This window comes from Amia ocellicauda, chromosome 7 (genome assembly GCF_036373705.1).
Source record: "Amia ocellicauda isolate fAmiCal2 chromosome 7, fAmiCal2.hap1, whole genome shotgun sequence".
NCBI lineage: Eukaryota > Metazoa > Chordata > Actinopteri > Amiiformes > Amiidae > Amia > Amia ocellicauda.
Genome location: NC_089856.1, coordinates 13,986,493 through 14,011,160, shown reverse-complemented (window position 1 = coordinate 14,011,160; position 24,668 = coordinate 13,986,493). Strand labels below are relative to the sequence as shown.

Genomic DNA, 24,668 nt, shown 5'->3' with positions numbered 1-24,668 from the left:
TGGACAAAGGCTTCTGCTAAGAAAAAATAATAATATTGGCAATGAATTTGTAGGTATCTAACTCACTGGTCAGTAAACCAAAAGGTAGCTACTAGCTTAATAGTCGATGGGCAATTGATTAGTCAGCGTCTCACCCCCACTCTTCTGTGAGTAGTACTTCCCGAACGCCTCGTCCTTGGGGGTGTCAGGGTACAGGAACTTCAGGGGGTTCTCCGGGACGTTCTCCGCCACCAGAATCTGGAAATTGCGCAGGATCTCGGAGAAGGGAATCTGCTGCAGATCCACTTTGGTAAAGGGCTGAACCGAGCGCACATTGGGGACCCCTGAGAGAGGCACAGAAACAGGGACCATGGGTACAGAGAGAGGGAGGAGAGACAGATACAGAGAGAGCAAGAGGGAGGGAGGAGAGAGAGAGAGACAGAGACCAAGAGAGTGTAAACAGGGCATTAAGGTATCAGGTAGAAGAGGAGGAAAGGGTGTTTGCCATGACCCCTGACCCGTCTCACCCTCTGTGGAGTATTCCACCCAGGAGAAGGTGATGGCTCCATCCTTGCAGCTCTCGCTGAAACGCAGCAGGAAGGTGCCCTGCTTCTTCCTTCTCAGCAGCACCTTCTCCCTGACTTTGCTCACGAAGCCCATGATGCACCTGCCAGCACAAGGCCCCAGGGTCAGTCAGTTTACTCACTTCTTCACAATGTTTCTAAGCTGCTCCTGATCTTCATCAGTATTATTTCTAATTGTATTGTTTAGAAGCCACCTCTATTCAGGGTGGCACTAACATACAATGATCTTCTTGTACACAATATTACTAGTCAGCATCACAAATAAATAAGGGTTAAAAAACAAGGACATTATATGTGACGGTCCACCAGAAAACCATTTGGAAGTCGCAAACACCCTATTGTCAATACAGAGAAATGTAATCAAAAGCAGTGGTCTGCAAAGTCGTGCCCGCAACTAAGTTTATTGAGGGGAAAAAGCACCAAAAGATTTTAATTCTCGAAAAAAAAAAAGTTTTTAATTCCAATAATGCACTGGTCAAAAGGGTCTATATCAGCAATGGCGAACCTATGGCACGCGTGCCCAGAAAAGCAAAAGGCAAGCTGTAAAAAAAAAAAAACATTTGTTTTTAAGAAAAACTATTCCATACAAAATATATTAATCTACTGCCAGTCTTAATTATTATACAAACTGTAAAATAAGTAGATAGATATTTTTAAGTAATGCTAGGCTCACACTTCACAAATTTAAAAAAAGGTGGGCAGCTTAACACTTAACGAAACCCCCCAAATCTCACGGAATAATGTGAGAGAAAAGTAAACAAGCATGGATCTGGACACTCACGAGCTCGCCACCCTTGTTTGTGTGTTCGTCTGTACTGACAAGCAAAAAAAGTGCAGAGAAAAGAGACTGTGGGTGAAGACATGGCTGGGGAAATTAGGGCAATATCCTATATACTCTGCTGTGAGAGTGAGGTGAACAACAGTCACAGGCTAAATCCATCCCACAGTATGATCATCGCATTGTAGGTATCAATATATTGTGTAGACCTGGGTAAATTACAGATACTAATTGGCATGTGTATTTGAAAATATTATTTTCCCTGAATTAAGAGTATTTTTAAATGGCACCCTTGGCACTTAGTGACGTATATCTATTAAGTAAACCGGAGTTTGGGCACTCCAGACAAAAAAGGTTTGCCATCCCTGGTCTATATAAATCAAATATTATATGCAAGTGCTATAAACTGAAGTTTCTTGAATTATTTTACATGGAGTTTCTCATTAAAAGGAAGTTCAGTCACTTAAGCAGAATAGTTGTGTTATGCCAGTGCTGACAGCTGTAATCTAAACAAAAGCACAGGCTTTCCTCTTGCCATACATGCTGCCTTTCCCAGTCCTACCCATCATTCCACAGGTTCTCCAGGTAGTTTTTCACCAGCATGAGGATCCCATCTATCCAGGCCCAGAAGGAGAAGCTGCCGTTCTGGACATTCTCCTGTTGACGCAAAGACAGCGTGACTCCCTTGAGCTGTGCGACTTTGAAATGTACTCATATTAACAACAACACAAAAATATAAACTCAAATTGGTAGGCTTGGTTTTTCTGTATTGCACTCTGGGGCTTTTTACGACTCTTTAAAACATATCCATGCTGCAGGAGTGTGTGTGTGTATGTGGGAGGGACAGGTAGCTGTCAAGGTTTGAAATAATAGTGACACTCGCACACAGACAAACAGCTGGAGCTCTCTCTCACCTTCGAGAACTTTGCCCAGGGGATCTTGCAGTTATCGTAATTCTGCTGCTTCCCTGTTGGTTTTAATCAATCAATCAATCAATCCAAGTTCTAATAATAACACGGGTGCTGCTCTCATGCAAGGCAGGACACATAAATCGACTGCACACTTCTGATTAGAAAACAACTATAGACAAACAGCAGACTTTATAAGCCAACCCCTCTTCCCACCTAATCAAATCAAAACATCTTGCAGCAACAGATTAAAGATGCAAGGTTTCTTTGTTAACCCATCTACCCATCCCACCTCCTCACTCACCCCCCTGACCTCACTTCAACCCCCACACCACCCATGCGCTCACTGTACACACCAAAGAGCTTCTGTGCGATCATGTTGAGCTGGTCGGACTTGAGTCCCCGCTTGGTGGTGGACAGGAACTGCCAGCTAAGCATCTCCGCCAGCTGCGGCCAGGTTGCCACTGGGGAGCTGGCAAAGAAGGCCACATTCTGTAGAAACACAGGGTACAATGCGACTAGGGGGCACAGACTGGGCCTGGCCTCTGTGCCAACAATTGGCAGCCTTGTCACTTTCATACCTGCAGGCTTTTTAAAGCCGTCGTGCACACACCTGGCACGCACACACACTCACACTTGTAAACACACTTGGGCGCACACGCACACGCACACTGGTGCTCACCTTCGGGTCCGAGCACAGCATGTTGAACCACAGCACGGAGGCCCAGCCACTCTGCTGCTGACTTGAGTTGGAGATGATGACGACAGGGAGCGTGGACGTCTACGGAGGGACGTGGAGAGAAGCATAAGAAACACGACACGCAGGACGGACCCACCGAACAACGCCCACCCTCAAAACCCAGCCAGCATTCCCACATTGCCCAAACCCCATCCTTGTCTTAATGAGGAGACATGATTAAAAAGAGCATGCAGAGGGGTGGGGGTGGGCAGTACCTCCAGTTTGACAGACAGGCCAAGCCACTCGAACATCGTCTCGAAACTGATGATGTGGAGCTCCTCTGTCACACTCAGGGAACCCTGCGGAAACAACACAGAGTTCACACACAGCACCCCAACACAACAACAGTACAGCACAGCACCACATTTTAGTCATTCCATCTTTCATTAGTTTTAGTTAATATTAGTCAACGAGAACTCGTCATTTTAATCTAGATTTAGTCAATGTAATTTGAGTCACATTTTAGTCCATGTATTTTATTTACTTCATTATCACCATTATGCATTATGGCTGATGCCAGATATTTACATCAATTAGTGGATGGATGCAAAACATAACTTTAAAATTAAGTCAATCAATAGGTTTATGAAAATCAAGTCACAAACAGCTGTTGTAAACTTCATGGTCACAAATTACTGTAATTCATTTAAGTCTATTTTTTTTTGTAATAAGAATAAAGTGCAAAAACAGTATGGAAAAATACAATGGACTTTATTCAAATGCAAATGTAATCCCACAGTTGCATTTTCATTTTCCATTTATGCACACATTATTTAGGTAAAAATGCAAACAATCGTGCCATCTATATTTTTATATTCCAGTACGCACATTTGCTGACAATATTAAAATTTCAAATGGCTATTGGATTAACAGTTCATCTTCAAAGACTTCCCCCTGCAGATACACAGAAAATTGAATGTTTAAAGTGATATTAAAAGCATAAGCATGTTGTTAAGCTCTACTAGCGCATGACATGGCTTACTGTACTTATAAGTTAACAAATTAGATCCTAACTTCACTAATTCAAGACCTGCACTTACAAGTCATATATACAAAACAACAGGCGTAAATTCACACAATATGTATCAACTTCACGTTAAGCCCAATACAGTAAACCACACCAAGCGCGTTTAGCGAAATATGTTTGTGTACAATCGGGTCACATTCTGTTACACAGATTTCTGCGGTTCTGCCGAGTCCCACCAATCCCATTGGTGGAGCAGCACAGATCTGTGCAGAACTGCGATTAACTGCGCTACACGAACACGATCGCAGAGTCAAGGCATGCATGATTACGATTAGACCATGAAACGGCTCCCTGACCAGCCGCCTCACAAAATACTGTAATTTATGTCCATTAGTCTTGTGTTGAATTTTCGTTTCGTCACATTTAAGTCAGCTACAATTAGAAAACACTTATTTGTAGTTATCGCTTTTTTCCACAGTATTTCCTCTCGTTATTGTCATAGTTATTGTCAATGAAAATAGGTCGTTGACGAATATTTTTCATCATAGTTTTCGTTTACGAAATTAACACTGTCCTCCGCCACACACAGGGAGCCTTATGGAAACAACAGAGTTCACACACAGCACCACAACACAACAGCACAACACAACAATAAATACAGATCCTTCTGGACGTCTCAGTACATCTAATTGCATGGCACGGTGGCATGTGCACCATTATCCACTAGGCAGAGACAGAGATCACAAAAGTTAACCACATAGAACAGATGCACTGCAGAAAATTTTTTGGTGGGGTTTGTGTCATTGTTCTCTCCTCAATAGTGCACCCCCACCACCCCCACTGTGGGGAAATCGTGCTGTGTGGTGATGTGTGCAGCGTTATGGGGGAAGACTCCCCTGGATCTCTGGCACTCACATCATTAATCCCCTTCCCTCCGCCGCCACATTTCTGCTCCTTCAGGGTCTGTGTTTGTGAGAGAGAGAGAGAGAGAGAGAGAGAGAGAGAGAGAGATAGATTATTAAAAATAGCTTTTGACAATATTGTAAAGGCAAACAGCTGTCCACACTCCCCCCCAGCAATCAGCCCACCGCCACACCCACCAGGTGCCTGAAGTCGGCCACCATGCCTCCGCTGGTGCACTCAGCCATGTTCAGGGCTTTGCTGTTGTTGCCCAGGACGTTGAAGCGGCGGTACCTGGAAGCAGACACACAAGTAAAGGGGGAGGACCAGGCAGGCCCCTAGCATTCCTCTGCCTCTGACTGCACAGCTCTTGTGTCATTGGGAGAAAACATTAGGAGTACTGACTGAATAAATACCTGCATAAATAATAAAAATAATTTAAAAATATGCAGCTTAATAAAATAATCTATTAATGAAGGAGTGAAAGATGGCTCCTCTAACGAAACCCAACTGGATCCAAGCTGGGGGCTTGCAGATAGACATGAATAGAAACAGTGTCAATGAACGGGCCTGTCTGGTTCTGGCCGTTTCCGTGTGATCACAGCTCCGGAGTGCCCTTCCCACGAAACAGGAGGACACACACAGTCTCGTACACTGTCACACACTCACCCTTTCACTTGTGGAGCATCCCTGAAAAGAAAGGAGACAGGGAAAAATCAGCAACAAAAACAGCAACCTGCACATCAACAGAGCCACTCAGACAGACAGACAGACAGGAGGTGGGGGAGGAAGAGTTAAACACGACATTGGAGAGGAAGGAAAAGAGCCAGGGAGAGAGGGAGAGCAAGAGAGAGAGAGACCAGGAAAGGGAGGCAGAGACACTGAGAGACAGGAAGACGAAGAAGCTTTGACCTCACCTGTCAATCATTACCGTCACTTTCATCACGTGGTTCAGCTCGGGGACTTTGACCAGAAGTCTATAATGAATAAATAAACAAATGTTCTGTTGTGTGATGTTTTAATGTGCTGTCCCATTTTAAAGATATTTGCCCGGCACCACGGACTCACCTGGTCTTGACAGAGAACTGCACATTGGTCCGGAGCACCTGGGGGCCCTTCCCCTGCGGCATGGTGGGCTGCGACTCCACCACGAAGGCACTGCAATACCAGGACTGCACAGTGAGACAGGGAACCAGGGATACGGACAGAGAGACACAGAGAGAGAGAGATAGAGACACACAAAGACCAGACAGAGAGAGAGACACTCACACACACAAACAGAATGAGAGACAGAGAAAGAGAGAGACAGAGACAAGAGATACACAGACAGACAGGCAGGCAGGCAGGCACACCTCTTGAGCAATGTGACCAGCAGGCTGTCCACTCTCTTCTGCAGGATGGGCTTCTGTGGTTTGAAGGGGTCGCCCTCATACGTCACCTTGCCGAACAGCTCCTCCACCTTCCGCAGGAACTTCCGCAGCTGGAACAGGCAGTCTGCCTCCACCGTGAACCTGACACACAGGGGTCACACATGAGATACACACCTCAGGGGCTGCAGCCAAGAGAAACCAAGAGATCTCCATAATAATAGTAATAATAATAACAACAACAACAGGCCACAGTGATATACAGCTCACTCTGTAACTCCAACTATAAGTGCACAGGACTGTATGGTGCCAGGGTCAGGGGTAAGGAGTCAAGATTACCAGTTTTCCAGCTGATTGAGGCAGACAATCTCAGGTGCCCCGATGCATGCCCTCTGCTGCCGCCGGCGCCACTCCGCCAGCTCCTCGCCAACCAAGGTGTTGAGCAGTTCCTCTGCAGAGTCTAGGAACTGACCCATCTTCCCCAGCAGAATCTGCACAGGTTAGAATTAGTCAGAAAAGGAAGTTCATAACTCCCTACCATGCTCTCTCACCCAATCCCTCTCTTAGTCTCTCCCTCTCCCCCACTCTGTGTCTCCCTCTCCGTCTATGTGTTTCTCTCCTTCTCCTGGTCTTTCCCCTCTTCCCCTCTGTCTCTCTCTCACCTTCCTAGAGGCATCCAGTCTGTTGAGCAGCTCCTGCAGCAGCTTCATTTCCTCATTCTTCTCCTTCTCGTTAGTGTTCCCTGCACAGAGCACCACCACGTTAACGCTGCCTTCTCTACAGCAGCCTATACAGTTTACACACTCACACACAATTCACATTTCTCACACCATTAAACAGAGGCTACCAGAGCAGAGGTGAGGGATGGTGCTCAGAGAGCTATGGGGGGTTCTGATACAGACATGCCAACCCAATCAATAAACTACTTCATTAATTTAACTTGGTTTAAATTGTGATTTAATGAAGGCGTCAATTACCGTCTTAGTTGGATTAGTTCCCAAAGAAATGTAAAAAACATTTCCTGGACTGGGGAGCTGCTCTAGAGCTCCATTAAGTCATTATTTATTTTAAAAATATTTATCTATGATCTATTTATTTGATGTAACTTTGATGCGCCAGAGAGAGGAAACTCATGAGCTGCGCCCAGGGCCGCCCATGCCCACGCCGGCTCACTAAGCAGATAAGCAAGGGCCTCCTGGAACTAACTCTGTCTTAAACTAGGTGGACACGCTGATTAAGGTGGCAGCACGGCATTAACCCTTTGCGGTCCTATGTCGGACTATATCCGACATTGTAAAAACGCAGTTGCGGACCTGTGTTGGAGACAGTCCGACGTCTCTTTAAACTCTTTTCTATGCAAAAGACTATTCTCTTCCGGAAAAAGCCGAGCACAGCAATCAGCAGCCTCTGAAACATCGCAATAATTTGGAAAACACTTGAAACTTATGAACTAAGCCACACCCAGCGACAGTCTGGAGCCAGGAAGTGATAGAGAGAGAGATCCAAGCCCTCGCTGCAGGCTAAACACCACCGCATCAGCACCACAGAGTCAGAAAACAACACGCACATCTGCACAACTCTTACAGATGTTAGAATAAGCAGACAGTGAAGTAAATAGTTATTTAGATGGAGGCAGAAAATAGATTATATACTTATGCAAAACCTGCAGCAGAAAGTCTGGCTTACACGCAGATGCTTCAAGAAGTATCATACATGGCAAAAACACAGACCATTGAGCATTGCAACACAATTGCACATGGTATATAGTTCTTAGGTGATTGATTGTTATTACATATTTTTGTGCATTTTACATATTTATCTTTTTTGTTTTCAAACCTCATCACATGTAAATAGTATAATGCCCTTGCCCAGGGTGACTTACAAAATGTAAGAGCAATACAAAGTGCAATAATACAGTGCAGTTCAGTCATAATACATTTTACAAATTTAGAATTTACACAAGTGTATACGAGATACAGTAAGCAATATATAAGGTCTAACATCCTAGATTGCAAAAGCTGAGAAATGGGTGTAATTTATAGTTTTAGCTGTAAAATGTTAACTGTTTTTTACTGGTTACCTTTGTTTGTATGTGAAGTGCTGTAAAAAGTTGTGTAGCTTTTCTAAACTTCTAAAGTTAATTTATTGCCAGAAAACTTTTTATTTTTTAACCAACTGCCAGAAAACATTTCGATTTTTTACCGTTTTGCACTTTTTAATTAATTTGCGTCTGGAATAATAGTCATATAACAGGCTTTTTTCAAAATGTTTGCACAATTTTCAAATTTAAGGGTGTCCTTTTCAATAATACTGCTTTGTGCATTGGTTTTTGCAAAAAAAGTTACAACACATGAACAACACATGGTTTGAAATGTTATTTTCTTCACAAAATTAATTGGACGTGAGCAGCCTGACAGCTGCAAAATAATTGGACTGCAAATGGTTAAGATATGAAGGGTGTTTTCTGGGGTTAATACTGTATAAATGGAATAATTGGGACTTTTATGGGTTTTATTTTTTGTTGTCGTTTGATTTTGTATCCAAACAGAATCCCAAATTGTAGCTGTAACACCAGCCACCGCCACCTTAATGAAGTCATGAATGTGTCTCTGTCCATGCCAGTGATTGGGTTTGAGTTGGGGGGGGCAGAGTCTGAGGCAGGCACCAGCCACTCACCCTCCATCATGTGCGTCTTATACTTGAAGTCAAACTCATCCTGCTGCTCCTCTAGACATTTCACATAGTGCTCCATCTCCTGCAAACACAGACAGACCCATATTCATTAAACTGTCCCACCAGATGTACAACACCCAATCGTTTCATAGGGTTGAATCTGCAAGACACTTCACACATGCTTTGTATTTTTGCATCGTGTTTCTTGCCAAGAGGAAAACAGTCTGTTTACGCCACGCATCTTAAAAACCAGGCCCCCCCACGTTCACAACCCTGACATCAGTCGTCATGTGAACAGTGTTTTTTCTGACAACATGATAGGAAAATCCAAGTAAGTTTCCAGAAAACCACACAGAGAGCTTGAAAAACAACATGTTTGTCCTGTTAAATTATTTCTGGGGGGGAGCAGGGGTACATATTTGGGTAATTTATTGCAGATGTGCCAACAGATTATTTTTCTGTGCTGACAACTCCTGTGTCTGCCCAAGGGACCCTACACTTCAGGAGAGAGTGAGTGGAAGGAGAGATTCAGCAGATTACAACATTTCTTAACAATATTGCGTATATAAATATAAATAATTAAAGACATAAGTCAATCGAGGTGACTATTATAAAGGAGTGGTTCTAAAATCATGTGCACGCGGACCAGAACCAAGCTGCTGCCGTGGCCGCCATGATCAAAACACAGGAGCAAACTAACTCCTCAACAGGCACTGCAGATCAGGCACATGCCATCTCCCATCCCAGCTCATTAAAAAATAAAATAGAATTTAATTAAAAGGAAGAAAAAGACGAAAAAGAAGATAGAGCTGCTGCATTTGTGGCATCAAGCGGTGAGACTCTGTTGTCAGACAATATGATGGACGAGCAGCCGGTGCCACTGCGCCTACCTGCTTTATCAATCATCCACCGTGGTGATTATTAAGTATTTATAGGCGATTGCTGTGGTTATTTGTGATGTCTGGGAGGAACAGCGGGGGCAACATAATTCCAGGCGACTGTTCTGCCTACTGGCACGTACCCTCCCCTGCCCAGTTCCGCCTGAGCCATGAAATGCACGGACCAGCCCTCACCTCACATTCATTTGACTTTTAATGATCTTGTTTTCCCAATGAAGAATTTTAAGGAATTTACTTGATCTGACCATTTAATGAAAACAAAAATCTTGTCAGCAGGCTGCATTTTTGAAGATGGCTATAAATACTGATATTGTAGAGAACTGCCCTGCAGCACTTGGATTTGACATCTGGCCCAATTACTGCTCACCAGTTGCACAATCTGACAAGATTCTACTCATTATTTTGTCTTCTTCCTGTTTCAAAATCACAACAGTGATCCCATCATTGCGGCCCACGAAGCCACAGAAACAAAAGCAAAATACTAGCTAAAAAAAAAGAAGGATGAAGACAAGTGGGCTGAGTTGTCAGCCTGTGCTCGTTTCCTGTGCAGCGCTCTCCGTAGACTGCGAAACATGACAGGATCCCACATAGCCGTGAACCGCACACACTCGCACCTGTGCTCGGTCACTTTCATTTACAGCACAGCACCACGTGTCCCTTTGTAGGTTATAGAGCAGCATTACTGGGTCAGCAATAATATGTACTGAACTCCAGTTTCAGCATTCACAGACAGAGAGAAGGCGGCATCATTCGGCAATGCTATAAATGTGCAGTCTGTTTGAGGATTAATATGTTTTAGAAACTTTGTTAATATTTTTGTTTGTATGTGTAAAATAATTCTGTGTTTTTAAATATCTTTAAATTTTATTGTATTAAAAAAAAAATCTGTTCAGGTTGCTGCTTTACATGCGTTGATATATCGTATCATTTTGATTATGAATAGAAATCAGAGGACAGAATCTGCTTCCCAAAGTTTTCAAATATACAGCTTGATTTTCAAGGTGGAAAGCGACAGCGTGCCCCCAGAGACTGCACGTCTGAGTCAAAGAGACGTGGAATAAACATGGGCACCGAAACAGCTTACACACTGCACAGGACACACAGTATTGTCTCTATATTGTTTCAATGTCATATCGATCTATAGCCTTAAATGTACAGATACATTTCGCTAGCTCACATCTATATATATATTAAAAAATGTATAGGCTAAGTAATGAGTTATAATGATGTAAACAGTTCAAACTACTTGGTCGATTAAAATAAAAGTGTGTAGCTGGTAAACTTGCTATTGTTTGTTCTTGTACTAAGTATGATTGAAGTCTGAAATTTAACAGTATGCATTTTACACCTGAAAATTGCATTGTGAAATTGTGAACGGGACCAGGTAACTTTCTGCTGCTTTCGATGCATACGATTGCATACTAATGCATACGATTTCTTGTGATTTAATGCAGATGTCCTAATAAAGGTGCTTCGCTTTTGGGTAAATTGTATAACAGCACTTTTAGACTTGCAGAACCGAAGATAGACATTTGAAAAGGGAAATATATACATTCGATTCCCCATTGAACCAGCACACTGCGAGGAACGCCGCACAGCAACAACAGGCAATCATGACGATCTCGCCGATTCCCGTCCTGCTCTCTCCGTCTTCTCGGCATGCAGCTGCATGCCATTGCTTCCCTAACCCCTCTAACCTCATCTCTCTGCCTCTCCCCTCCTCCTCCCTCCCCTCTACTCCACTCTCTGGAGGCCTGTGGAACTGCCACTCAGCTTCCAACAAACCCGACTTCATCTCCGCCTTCGCCTCCCACCAGTCTCTGGATTTCCTCGCTCTCACCAAGACATGGATCTCCCCGGACAACTCTACCACCCCTGCTTTCTTATCCTCTCTGTTCGTACTGTCCCACTCCTCTCATCTTACCAGGTGGGGTGGAGGAACTGGGCTCCTGCTCTCCCCTCCTCTCTCTCCATCTCGACCCACAGCTTTGAATTCCATGCAGTGGAAATCACCTCTCCCTTTCACCTCTTCCTTCTAGTTCTCTACCGTCCACCTGGTCCACTCACCTCCTTCCTGGATGAACTTGACTTTCTTCTCTCCTCCTCACCTACCATCCTCCTGGGAGACTTCAACATCCACCTGTCCAACCTTTCCCACTGTGCCAGACTTCTTCCTCTCCTTCACTCCTTTAACTTCTCTCTCTTCCCGTCTCCCCCCACTCACAGGGCTGGCCGCCAGCTAGACCTCATCTTCTCTAGAGTCTGCTCCACTTCAACACTCTCCGTGACACTCATGGACATCTCAGACCACCACTTCATCTCCTTCTCCCTTTACCTCACCTCCCTCCCCACTCCACCCACTCCCTGTGTCACCTTCCGTCGTAATCTCCGCTCTGTCTCCCCCTCCACCCTTGCCTCCACTCAATCTCTTACCTTCCATTGACTGTTTTTCCCCATCTGTCAAGTGTGCTACCTCCACTTTGTTCTCCTCCCTCACCTCCTCCCTTGACTCTCTCTGTCCTCTCATGTCTCGTCCTGCCCGTCCCTCCCCTCCTCAGCCATGCCTCTCTGCTGTTCTCCGCACAACCCAAACTAGTCTGCGTGCTGCCGAACAGAAGTGGAAAAGGACCAAACTCCCAGCTGCCCTCGAAGTCTACCGCTCTCTACTGTCTACATTCTCCTCCTCACTCACCTCAGCCAAGAAGTCTAACTTCCAATCACTCTTCGAATCCACTGTCAACAACCCCCGCAAATTCTTCTCCACCTTCTCCTCCCTCCTTGCCCCCCCTACCCCTCCTCCTCCCTCATCTCTCACTGCTGATGATTTCGCCTCCTTCTTCTCCTCCAAGATTGCAGACATCCGCAGGCTCTTCAACAGTCCCCCCTCCTCTCCCATCACACCCAAACCTCCCACCGATCAAGCTTCCTTAACTTCATTCTCACCTCTCTCAGATGCTGAAGTTTCCGCTCTCCTCCTACGTCACAAACCTACAACGTGTGCCCTGGACCCTCTCCCTTCTCGCCTCCTCCAAGCGACCGCTCCTGATCTTCTCCCCTTCATCTCCTCCCTCCTCAACTCCTCACTCCTCTCTGGCTGTTTCCCCTCGGCATTCCCCTACACCCAGCACATCACCACGCTGACGCGCACCTGCAGATTCTTCCTGAGCAACATACGCCGAATCCGTCCCTTCCTCACCTATTACTCTACTCAGATCCTCGTCCAGTCACTGGCCCTCTCCCACCTGGACTACTGCAAGTACTTCCTGACCGGCCTGCCTGCAACTAGTACCTGCCCGCTCCAGCTCATCCAGAACTCTGTGTCTCGTTTAGTATTCTCTCTGACCCAATTCACACACGCTACTCCACTGCTCCGTTCCCTCCACTGGCTCCCAATACCGGCACGCATCCAGTTCAAGACATTGACCCTCACCTACCGCTGTCTCAACCACACTGCACCAAGCTACCTTCAGACACTCGTCTCTCCATACATTCCCTCCAGACCACAGAGGTCTTCCAGTGCCAGAAGACTAACTGCCTCCTCTCCACTCTCCTTCCTCCAGAGCCCGCTCCTTCTCATCCCTGACCCCCAAATGGTGGAACGACCTTCCCACCGAAGTCAAAAGAGTCCTTGACCACCTTGACTCATTCCGGCATCTTTTCAGACTGTACTTATAATATTAGTCCTTTTAACCCCCGTGAGATAGCACTTCACAGATTGTTATTATGCTTCTTGCTCCCTTTCCCATAGCCCCTGACTGTGACCCTACACATCTTGACAGCACTTAGCTTTTACCATCCAGGATATAGGACCTCACTAACTGTACTTGCCTGTGTAAATTGTAAATTAGAAGTTGTAAAATGTATTATATTTGCTGTTTTATGTAAATTGAATTTGTAATGATTGAAGCCTTTATTTAACTGTATTTTTGCACTTTGTTTTGCACTTATGTTGTGGATAAGGGCGTCTGCCAAGAAATAATAATAATAATAATAATAATAATAATAATAATAATAATAATAAAGAATGGGGTCTTTGACTTGTATTTAAACAAAAAAACATATAAAGACAAGGTATTTCATGTTTTACCTAATCAACTGCAGAGTTTATTGATGGTAAACGTTTATTTTGAAATTGATGCATGGAACACGTTCCAAAAAAGGTGGGACGGGCAATTTAGGACTAATAGCGATGTGACAAGTTGAAATAAGAAGGTGATGTGAAACAGGTGAGGCAATTGTGTAATCATAGCATATAAGGAGCCTCCAAAAAAGGCCTAGTCCTTAAAGAGAAAGGATGGGTCGAGGCTCACCAATCTGCCAACAGATGCGTCAGCGAATAATCCAACACTTTGAGAACAACATTCCCCAAAGACAAATCGGTAGGATTTTGGGCATTTCACCTTCTACAGTGCACAATATAATTAAAAGATTCAAGGAATCCGGTCAAATCTCGGTGCGTAAAGGGCAAGGCTGAAAACCACTTCTGAATGCGCGTGATATCCGATCCCTTAAATCTTAAAAACAATTATGAGTCTGTAATGGATATCCTGACATGGGCTCGGGAATAATTTGGTAAACCTTTGTCAGTCAAAATCATTCGCCACAGATGCAAGTTAAGGCTTTACTATGTAAAGCAGAAGCCATACATCAACACAAGCCCCGCCGACTTCTCTGGGCTTGGTCTCATCTGAGATGGGCAGTAGCAAAGTGGAATCGTGTTTTGTGGTCCGACGAGTCAACATTTCAAATAGTTTCTGGATAAAACAGCTGTGTTCTCCAGGCCAAAGTGGAAAAGGACCATCCAAGCATCTGTCATGGTATGGGGGTGTGTCAGTGCCCATGGCATTGGTAACTTGCACATCTGTGAGGGCACCATTAATGTAGAACACATTTGGAGCAAAATATGCTGCCATCCAGAAGTCGTCTTTTCCAGGGACGTTCGTGCATTTTCCAGCAGGACAAAGCCAAACCACATTCTGCCCGTTGCGTAAGCAGAGAGTGCGGGTGCTAGCATGGCCTGCCTGCAGTCCTGACCTGTCTCTGATTGTTTTCGAGTACAGGGTGAACTGAATTTTCAAATTACTCTTTTTGGTTTGTTTTTTCGCATTTTCCACAGTGTGCCAACTTTTTCGGAATTGGGGTTGTAATAAAAATCAATATGATATTGTTATGTTTTACGATTGCTAATTACAAACCCCCATCTTCTCGTGTTTTATGAAATTCACCCAATGCATTGTGGGTGTATAGGAACATCTCCTCTGCAGAAGTGTGCATGACCTGTCCACCTTCAAGGGGGGCCTATCCGCTCCTAATGGATCAGAACAACTCACAAGATTGCCGCCAACAACTTCCACAACGTAATATGGCCGCCACTTCATAGGGTGGGTTTTGATACAGCATACTAGTCTGTCAGCGTATCAGTCCATCTGTCAGACCCTCTCTGGGTGTTGACTTACCTGCACTTGACTCCTGAGATTCGCTATTTTCTTGTCAATGTGTCGCTGGTTCTCCGACTCCATTGAGTTCTGCTGGACCTGCAGCATCTTCACCTGAGGAGGAGGGAAACCAACAGAAAAACAATCAATCAATACGAAGACAAAATTCAATATATGCAACGCTCCACCTTAAAACCAGTCGGAAGGTGCAAATACCAAGTTGTCAGTACAGGGGAAAAATGTTCAAATTGGTCTCTAAACTGATTTTGAGTATTCAGTGTGTTTTTGTATACTAGAACATCTTAACTCTCAATTTCAGTTTAAAAAAATATTTTACATGGATTCTCTCATAAAACTACGAAGTTCGGTTATTTAAGCAGAATAGTTTTGTGTCATGCCAAAGCTGAAAGTTGTGATGTCAAAACAAAGCTCAGGCTTCTCTCTTGCCACACATGGTGTCATTTCAGCAGAAGGCGTTTAATTGAGGTATATGCCTTGTAAACAAACCAAGCATGTAGCAACCACGTGACTGCAGAAATTACGCAAATGTTGAACTAGGGCTGGGTGAAATTATTTTGGGCGAAATACAAAACACTTGTATTGCGAGTAACTGTCAATGTTTTTATGCAGCCAATCACGTTGCAGGAAAATGCTTGTCAAGCATTTTTCATGCAGCCAATCACCTCGGAAGAGGAGGGAGCAAATGTGTCTCGTTGTGTTGCTATCAAATAATTTGTGTTGATGTTACTAAATGAGTAGTTTTGAGGTCTTTAATCAGGAAATGCAACTGCTTATAAAGTTGAAGGTTTGTTTAACAATCATGGATTCGTAAGATTACGATCTTGAATGTTACACTCGCTATATTAACCTTTTTTAAAGCAATGGACGTGAATGAACAAAGTAATGAAGTTACCTGGTGTTAATTAAATGTTTGAATTACACACTAAAAACAGGAGGGAATACTTTTTTTATATATACAGGGTTTCCCACAGCGCTATTCAGACTGTGTGAGAAAAAATAACAAAAAGCACAAGCGCACATATTCCACCTGCTCTCGTTCGCTCCGGCTATACGCCATCGCTTCATGCTTCATGAAGTCTGTTCCACAGCCTTGAGTGTGTATTCCGTGCTTTTTCGCTAAAATGTAGTTTGGCAGTATTCGTTATTTTGTACATTATTATTTGTATTTAACGTATTAATTTAAAGTCAGGTAAAACTAAAATAATGGCAAGTGGTATTTGTTAGTTTTGCATATTTAATGATTAAAGAAAGACTTGTTTGAATTATAATGTCTTTGGTCTTACTTTGTAGCTTGTTTGGAGAAAAACAAGAAATAGAGATATATATTGTGTATCGCCCAAACATTCTAAAAAGATTGAGATATAATTTTTAGGTCATATCGCCAAGCCCTATGCCGAACACGGGCCAAGAACAACAAAGTATGGAAAGTCTGCAGAACTTTAACAGCTGTTTTTATAGAAAAGTAGTGGGACTTTAAAATACCATAACTTTATGAGGAATTTACATATCTTAACTAGTTATATATCATTATAAAGTAATAATCCAGGTCAATTACATAAAATAATAATCTAATTGTTGAAACACTGGTTCACATATGGATATATAACTAATAAATAAATGAATAAACAAAATCTCTCCCAGACTTCAAATGTATGTTCTGAATTCCGGGGGATTAGAACTTTAAACTACTTTTCTATGAATCTCTAAGCACTGTTAAACTCTTTGAGCAGTATGAACGTACAGTATGTTCTCGGTAAGCTGTGCCTCATGGAGTATTGACAGACCGTCACATTCTACAATAGAAAGGTAATATAGCACATATGAAACTATACAAAACTAGCTACAGCTATATATTTTTTTAAATTTGACAATCAAATGTTAATGTAATTAATTTAATTTGGTCTCTGTCTTGCTATTTTGAACCCTTTCAGTGTTTTAGACTAACAAAACAACTAAACAACATGCATATCATTACAAGCTTCGTACTGATAAGACACACACCCTGGTCTGATTTGTAATTTGCGATTAGCGGTCAAAGTGTAATTTAGTGTATTATAAAGTAAACTCTTTGTCAGTGAGTGTCGTCTAAAAAAATGGGATAAAAAAATCCAGTAATAATGTATTCAGTGCAGCTAGTGCATACACACTGGGACAGGCTACTTTTTGAAAGGAAAACAAATTAAATCAGGAGTACAGAACAAAAAGGTGCTTTCTGGCATTGTATTTTGGCTTTTCAGCAAACATGCAATAACAGCGAAATAAAAACTAAATATCCTCCTCACGGATATGCTCAAAAAATACAACTAAAACTAAAAGACTGTTTGTCATGGCACTTTCTGTTTGCAGTATGTGGGGATTGTGTTTCATACTGCTAGCTAAATACTTAAATAAGGAGATCATTTTCATCGATTTAATATACAGCCTACATAGATCTATAACATGGGGGAAAAAAGCAAAACACCAGCTAAAAATGCATTTTGTCAACCGATAATTGCCCATAGAAAAAAAAATGTCTTCAAACTTTGATGTGCTTTATTGGAACGAAAAACAACAACTGTTTCCAGTACTATAATTTAAAAAATATATATAATTAAAAGCAAACTTATTCTCACTCTCAAACTTTCTTCTCTTCGTTGGTGAAACACTAAAACTGGTTATGGTTAGAAATGTAAATAATAGTTATTTAACTGTAATAAACATTTATTTTTCCCCAGTGTTCAATATTATATATTATTTAATATACAATGTTGATTCAGATATTTATCTATCTTCCCCATTTCCTTCTGGGATGAACAGAGATGCATGTAAGCTGCAGGAATCAAATTTTAAGCTTGTTCAAAAATAGTCACTCCATGAGTCAGTGCAGAGCATTTTAGAACATAGAACACACCCACATTTACCTGTAAACAATTCAGGCAGCAACAGCAGTTACAGTCCTGCCTGAGGCCAGGATCACACAGGCCTCATATATACGCAGGTTGTGCCTCTGTAGGTCAGCATCCTGGAGCAGTGCAGAAGCACACTGGTCACTATTATAGAGGCTTGTCTTCTGGCAGAGCTCACACTAGTGTGCTAATAGTGGGGTGACATGTCAACACCCTACACCAATAAGGGTGGAGTGGTGCTTCTTAGCACTGCATATACACTCACCTAAAGGATTATTAGGAACACCATACTAATACTGTGTTTGACCCCCTTTCGCCTTCAGAACTGCCTTAATTCTACGTGGCATTGATTCAACAAGGTGCTGAAAGCATTCTTTAGAAATGTTGGCCCATATTGATAGGATAGCATCTTGCAGTTGATGGAGATTTGTGGGATGCACATCCAGGGCACGAAGCTCCCGTTCCACCACATCCCAAAGATGCTCTATTGGGTTGAGATCTGGTGACTGTGGGGGCCAGTTTAGTACAGTGAACTCATTGTCATGTTCAAGAAACCAATTTGAAACGATTCGACCTTTGTGACATGGTGCATTATCCTGCTGGAAGTAGCCATCAGAGGATGGGTACATGGTGGTCATAAAGGGATGGACATGGTCAGAAACAATGCTCAGGTAGGCCGGGGCATTTAAACGATGCCCAATTGGCACTAAGGGGCCTAAAGTGTGCCAAGAAAACATCCCCCACACCATTACACCACCACCACCAGCCTGCACAGTGGTAATAAGGCATGATGGATCCATGTTCTCATTCTGTTTACGCCAAATTCTGACTCTACCATCTGAATGTCTCAACAGAAATCGAGACTCATCAGACCAAGCAACATTTTTCCAGTCTTCAACTGTCCAATTTTGGTGAGCTTGTGCAAATTGTAGCCTCTTTTTCCTATTTGTAGTGGAGATGAGTGGTACCCGGTGGGGTCTTCTCCTGTTGTAGCCCATCCGCCTCAAGGTTGTACGTGTTGTGGCTTCACAAATGCTTTGCTGCATACCTCGGTTGTAACGAGTGCTTATTTCAGTCAAAGTTGCTCTTCTATCAGCTTGAATCAGTCGGCCCATTCTCCTCTGACCTCTAGCATCAACAAGGCATTTTCGCCCACAGGACTGCCGCATACTGGATGTTTTTCCCTTTTCACACCATTCTTTGTAAACCCTAGAAATGGTTGTGCGTGAAAATCCCAGTAACTGAGCAGATTGTGAAATACTCAGACCGGCCCGTCTGGCACCAACAACCATGCCACGCTCAAAATTGCTTAAATCACCTTTCTTTTACATTCAGACATTCAGTTTGGAGTTCAGGAGATTGTCTTGACCAGGACCACACCCCTAAATGCACTGAAGCAACTGCCATGTGATTGGTTGGTTAGATAATTGCATTAATGAGAAATTGAACAGGTGTTCCTAATAATCCTTTAGGTGAGTGTATATATGAGACACGCACACCACACTCACACACCACACATAGACTCTCACAATAACTTGCTTGTTGGTTTTACTGCAAGAGGGTTGCATGTTTCTGGAGTTTGTGTGCAGTTACAGCTGCTAGGAGTGCCTGTGCTTCCTGTGATCTGCAGCTGCTTCACACGCTCCTCTGTGGGCCTGTGCTGATTGGCTGCTGTGATACATGTACCCCTGAGGACCTAAGCTGATTGGTCGCTTCAATAAAAAGGGCTTTGACCACTTACCTGTTCTGCCAACATGGCTGACCCGAGAATCTCACGTTCTTTATCCAGAAACCACTTAATAGTGCTGGCCAGGTAACAGGGCTGCTCCTGATAGCTCTGTGAGAGAAAAACACAATCACACACCTGCGTTGGAAAGTAATTTCCAACTCCTCCCCTCCCAGCCTGAAGCATGAACCTTTTAATGACATGAAAGGGAACTCCTGAGAGGGAAGCTAGAACTATATTGGCTATCTGAACTTTGAGCTCCCATACACAGCCCACCACTGCCCTGCCCAGCCCAGCCCAGCCGGACACTTAGAACAGTAGTTGGCAGAATTAAGTTGGTAGAACAGAAGTGGGAAACCCAGGCAACTAGGAGACCTAGGCTCAGCCACGTCGTCTGATTAGTGAGCAGCTCACGAGCAGAGTAAAACACTAAACCTGTCTAGCCAAGTCAGTGATTAACTTGGCTGAGTAATTAACACACAGCTGTAATGACAACTATGGAGCTCTGAGAAAACCCGGCTTGTCAGCATAGCCATGTGTGAGTCTGTAATTGCTGTGGCCTTAAAAGAGACATTTGACATCAGTCACCCAACCTGGAAAGTGGTTTTGAAGCGGCGAAAGTTCCTCTGAAGAAGAAAGGACTCCCCTTCCTGGACGAAGCGGCTATGCTGGTTGTCCAGGTTCTCCAGCAGCACCTGGAAGAGGATGCTAGCCAGGGAGAGGTCCTGCGCAGCTCTTTCCCTGAGAGAGAGATGGACAGGAATGTGATGAAGCTATCAGGTTAATTAAAATGACTATCCATTAACACACATCAACACAAGTTTAGAACAGGCGGCTGTAACGGCATAACTAAAACCCCCCAAAAAAGACCATCCAGAGTAACAAGCACAGTGTCCTGAGTCAGATTGGATTCCTACCATACCATTGCACCTCTGATCACATTTACACCCTACAAAACCTAATAGATAAACATGTCCTCCAAAAAACAAACATTTGCATGCTTTATTGACATCAGGAATGCTTTTGATTCCATTTGGTACAAGAGACTACATTATAGATTACTGCATAGTTAATGATGCCATAAAATCAATGTACACAGCAAACAAGTGAATCACAGGACCCAGCAGTGTTGTTGGTTCTACACATAGAGCCATGTTGTGTTGCTCTAAAAAGTTGTCCAGACCCCACTCCCCCCAGCACTCACCAGTCTTGGCTCTCTATCCAGTGGGCAAGATAGTGGCGCACATCCATGGGGAAGACCTCTCGGTTGTACAGCTCATCGACCCTCTGCAGGTAGGTCGAGTCCAGCTGCTGCAGCTGCTCCCACTGCGTCATGCTACAAAAAGTCTCTCCCTATGAGCCACCACTCAACACCTGAGGAGACAAACTTGCTAATCAATTTGGTGTGAGAGCTCCCTCTCTCACAAGTTGTTATGTGTCCAGGTAGTGGGAGAATAGAATTCTGTCTACAGACTAACATCATTAATACCTCGGAAATAAGCACTCTTGCATATCAAATAAAACAGAGAGTAGAACCACGGCATGACTGTGCTTCATCTCTGAACCAGCTTATCAGTTTCACAACAGGCAACACGACCGCCCTCCTGTTCCCCAGAAGCAGTCATTCAAGGAACCATCAGAGACGTGGAAACTAAGCAGAAGGAAGCTACATTTTAAAATATAAAAGTTAAAAGGAATGTTTCTAAATGAAAGGAAAGTCAATAATGAGAAACCGCAAACAAACCAGGAAATTCAGAAATGTGCAGGTCCTCTGCCATTCCTTTTTGTGCTTTCTGTTCCCTTTCTGTCAGGGCACAAATTAACTCCCATCTAAGAAAAATCCTCAGGTGCTTTTCCCTACACTGTGGAATCATTTATCTTCTATTATTTCTCACAGGTCTGTTTTTTAGGTACTGTGATATTCTATCAGCTGCCATTTCCTGTTTTTTTTCTTCCATTTCTCAATGGTTTCAGATCCTACTACTGGGCACCTGGACAGGCACAGTCCTGCAGTCCTGTCTTACAGATTTGCAGATGAGCGCTGAACAAAGAAGCTGGAATGCAAGGCACCAATTAAGACAGTAATCAGCTCACTTTACTGATTTAGAGCCCAGGCTGACAGACTGTTTTGAATATCTGTTGTATTGAGCTTGACCTTCTCCCATATGATATAAAGCAAATGCAAAAATAAATAAATACATACAATATACAGCATTTGTGGATTAGCCAGGACAAATCTGTGGACTAAAAATAAGTTATAAGTCAAAAGGATGATCTTTTCCCATTGATTCTTTGATGCTGCCAAGAACGGCCAACAAAGGAAACTGTTCTAGGAAAACAAGAAAACAAAAAGTTCTATTCTTAGCAAGGACCAGATCTTGTAATTACATTAGCCTTTCACAAGCATGTCCTGTGTCCTCCATTAGCCTGCTCTCTGCACGTCTGCTCAAGGTCTCTGAGTCAGGCTCTCCAGCAAGTATTTTCAGTTGGTAGATTCTAATATGCTGTTGACTATATAGTAGTCATGACTAGTGGTTGATTATTCCTGTTAATTAATTTTAGTTTAGATTTAAGATTAATTTACACCACCTGTATATATTCTGTGTAAAGTGCTCTGTGGGAAGGGCGCTATATTACATAGAGACTGACTGAGCGACGGATCGATTGATAGCCAAAGAACGTTTTGGAGCCCGGATAAACGTATCTGATCGTGCCACTTTGTTAGCGCTAATTGGATTAGATTCAATCAAATTAAGGAGATGTGCCCTGGGCTGAAATGCTACAGGCCATCAGGACCCAAGTCCAGCACCCTTTGCCATCAATGCCTTGCAAGTCAGCCCCTGCGAATGACCTAACTGACATGGTGAGAGGTCTACACAAAGGAAATGGCGGAGAGGGATTACATTGGTTTCATATGAACACTGATCCTGCAAAGCACTCTAGGGCTCTGCTTTTGTGAAGGGCCACATACATATTTGCTACATAGGAGAGATGAATAGATTGACTGTGGCTGATTGAGTAATTGTCGCACACTTTTGGATCCAATGCAGGCCACACTCTCGCCTTACATGGTACCACCCCGGCACAAATGCCAGTGCACTGAACACAGCACAGCAGCGTGATCAATAAAGGATAAGGCCAATGCACAGTGCACACCCACGGGTGCTCGCTGTACACAAGCGGCACGTGAGTCACTCAGCATTCGCTTTAGATCACACCAACTGGAAATTATCATCTGTTATTGGATTTGGGTGGAAATCACAAATCATTCTGACTGTAGCTTTTTCCAAAATAGGACAGGTATGGGGAGTTTGAGGGAGGGGGAAACCTCCACTGTCAAGGGGGGTGAAGAGGATTCACTCCTAGATGTGAAGGACTTTCAGCATGAAAAGAGCTACATAAAGGCCAAGTGTTGTGTCTGTTATTGTTGTTGTGGAAGTAGTAGTAGTAGTAGTAGTAGTAGTAGTAGTAGTGGTGGTAGTATAATAGACTACAATAAAATCTACATTATAGGCTACTATCGGTAAATCCTGAAACTCTCAATGAAATAAAATCGTCACCAAACAGATGGATACATAGCCAGATTAATAAAGCAAACCCTTGCGTTTCTTACTCATTATCTGTATGGAGTACTGTCAGAAAAAAAATCTGGACCTTTCACAATGCAGTCACCGGGCCTTAGGTAAAATGCATCTATATCCAATACGTAGCCTACATTCGCTGTTGTTTTGAAATACAAACGAATATTACACACATTTTTAGTGGAGAAATATTATTATTGTTGTTGTTGTTGTTGTTGTTGTTATGTTATTATGAGTGAGAAGTTAACTTTGTAAACTCACTTGTTTAGGCTTCATCACCATAGTTTAATAATATAAAAAATATTTTTAAAGGCAGATTATTAATTTTCACAACAACCACGCAGTACCAATGCACACGACCGGCATAGATAGACATATACATACATATACATACATATACATACATACATACATACATACATATGTGTATGTATACACACAGACACGGACACGGCTACTCAGAGCAACCTTTGTCAAAACTAGTTTAAAACTACAACAACAATAAGGACTGAACAATGGTACTTGCCTGAAACTGGGCTGTCGCGTTAACTTCCTGGTATAGCAAAAGAGCACAGCAAGACTTTCTTGCCTTTCCTAAGGGCCTCTAGGACAGTAAACACATAGATCTATCTATATTATTGTAAAATGTGCAAAGCGGAAGTAGTTCTTCCGGTCATACACGGGTTATAGAGCGAGTTTCCCGTGCATAAAAGTCACAATAACAATAAAAACAACGTTAAAAACTTGGCCGACAGTCACGTTATCTTCGCTTGCTGCTGCCAATCCCTCAAACACCCTCTGGAGGGACGGGGGGTCTGCAAACATACCAGCTGTCTAATTGGTTGCTTCGGCGTTTGAGGAGGAGGAACCTACATGCAATATTGTTGATAGGAGGTCGAAACTGACGCCATTTTGGTTCGAGCATCAGGACATTTCAGAGCGAGGAATATTATTAAAATTTCGAGCCGCAATGGCGGAGCCAGGAAGCTGTAGTTTTCAACTATGGATGGAGGTAATGGGCGTGGCTCTGCGGTCGCTAACCAATCGAGATCGCGCTGCATCGTCTCGGGATGTCTATTGGTCAAAGTGAGACTTCTCAGCCACGCCCCCGTAGGAACTTCGTCACGCTGAGTGGTCAGAGGAGATGTCAGTCTAAGGAAAACGGAAATGGTGGGAGGGTCGGAAGCTCTGCAGAGGGAGATGATCAGCGCAGGAACAGCGAGCGT

General features: G+C 43.3%; 1 protein-coding gene across 1 annotated transcript in view; it reads right to left on the bottom strand.

Moving 5' to 3' along the window:
* The window catches only part of stat2 (signal transducer and activator of transcription 2), a 30,254-nt gene extending 5,997 nt beyond the window's left edge, over positions 1-24,257 (bottom strand). The window contains exons 1-21 of the mRNA XM_066708588.1: positions 23,969-24,257; positions 21,066-21,235; positions 20,455-20,602; positions 19,877-19,972; positions 15,251-15,343; positions 8,899-8,977; positions 6,885-6,964; positions 6,562-6,713; positions 6,208-6,366; positions 5,924-6,013; positions 5,773-5,832; positions 5,525-5,545; positions 5,056-5,149; positions 4,871-4,918; positions 3,204-3,287; positions 2,932-3,030; positions 2,606-2,741; positions 2,256-2,308; positions 1,904-1,998; positions 507-646; positions 135-323 (exon numbers count right to left, since the gene is read on the bottom strand). Of these exons, the coding sequence (XP_066564685.1) occupies positions 135-323; positions 507-646; positions 1,904-1,998; positions 2,256-2,308; positions 2,606-2,741; positions 2,932-3,030; positions 3,204-3,287; positions 4,871-4,918; positions 5,056-5,149; positions 5,525-5,545; positions 5,773-5,832; positions 5,924-6,013; positions 6,208-6,366; positions 6,562-6,713; positions 6,885-6,964; positions 8,899-8,977; positions 15,251-15,343; positions 19,877-19,972; positions 20,455-20,602; positions 21,066-21,196 (2,047 nt within the window). The 5' untranslated portion in view covers positions 21,197-21,235; positions 23,969-24,257. The remainder of the gene's footprint in view (positions 1-134; positions 324-506; positions 647-1,903; positions 1,999-2,255; positions 2,309-2,605; positions 2,742-2,931; positions 3,031-3,203; positions 3,288-4,870; positions 4,919-5,055; positions 5,150-5,524; positions 5,546-5,772; positions 5,833-5,923; positions 6,014-6,207; positions 6,367-6,561; positions 6,714-6,884; positions 6,965-8,898; positions 8,978-15,250; positions 15,344-19,876; positions 19,973-20,454; positions 20,603-21,065; positions 21,236-23,968) is intronic.
* Between the last annotated feature and the right edge of the window lie 411 nt (positions 24,258-24,668).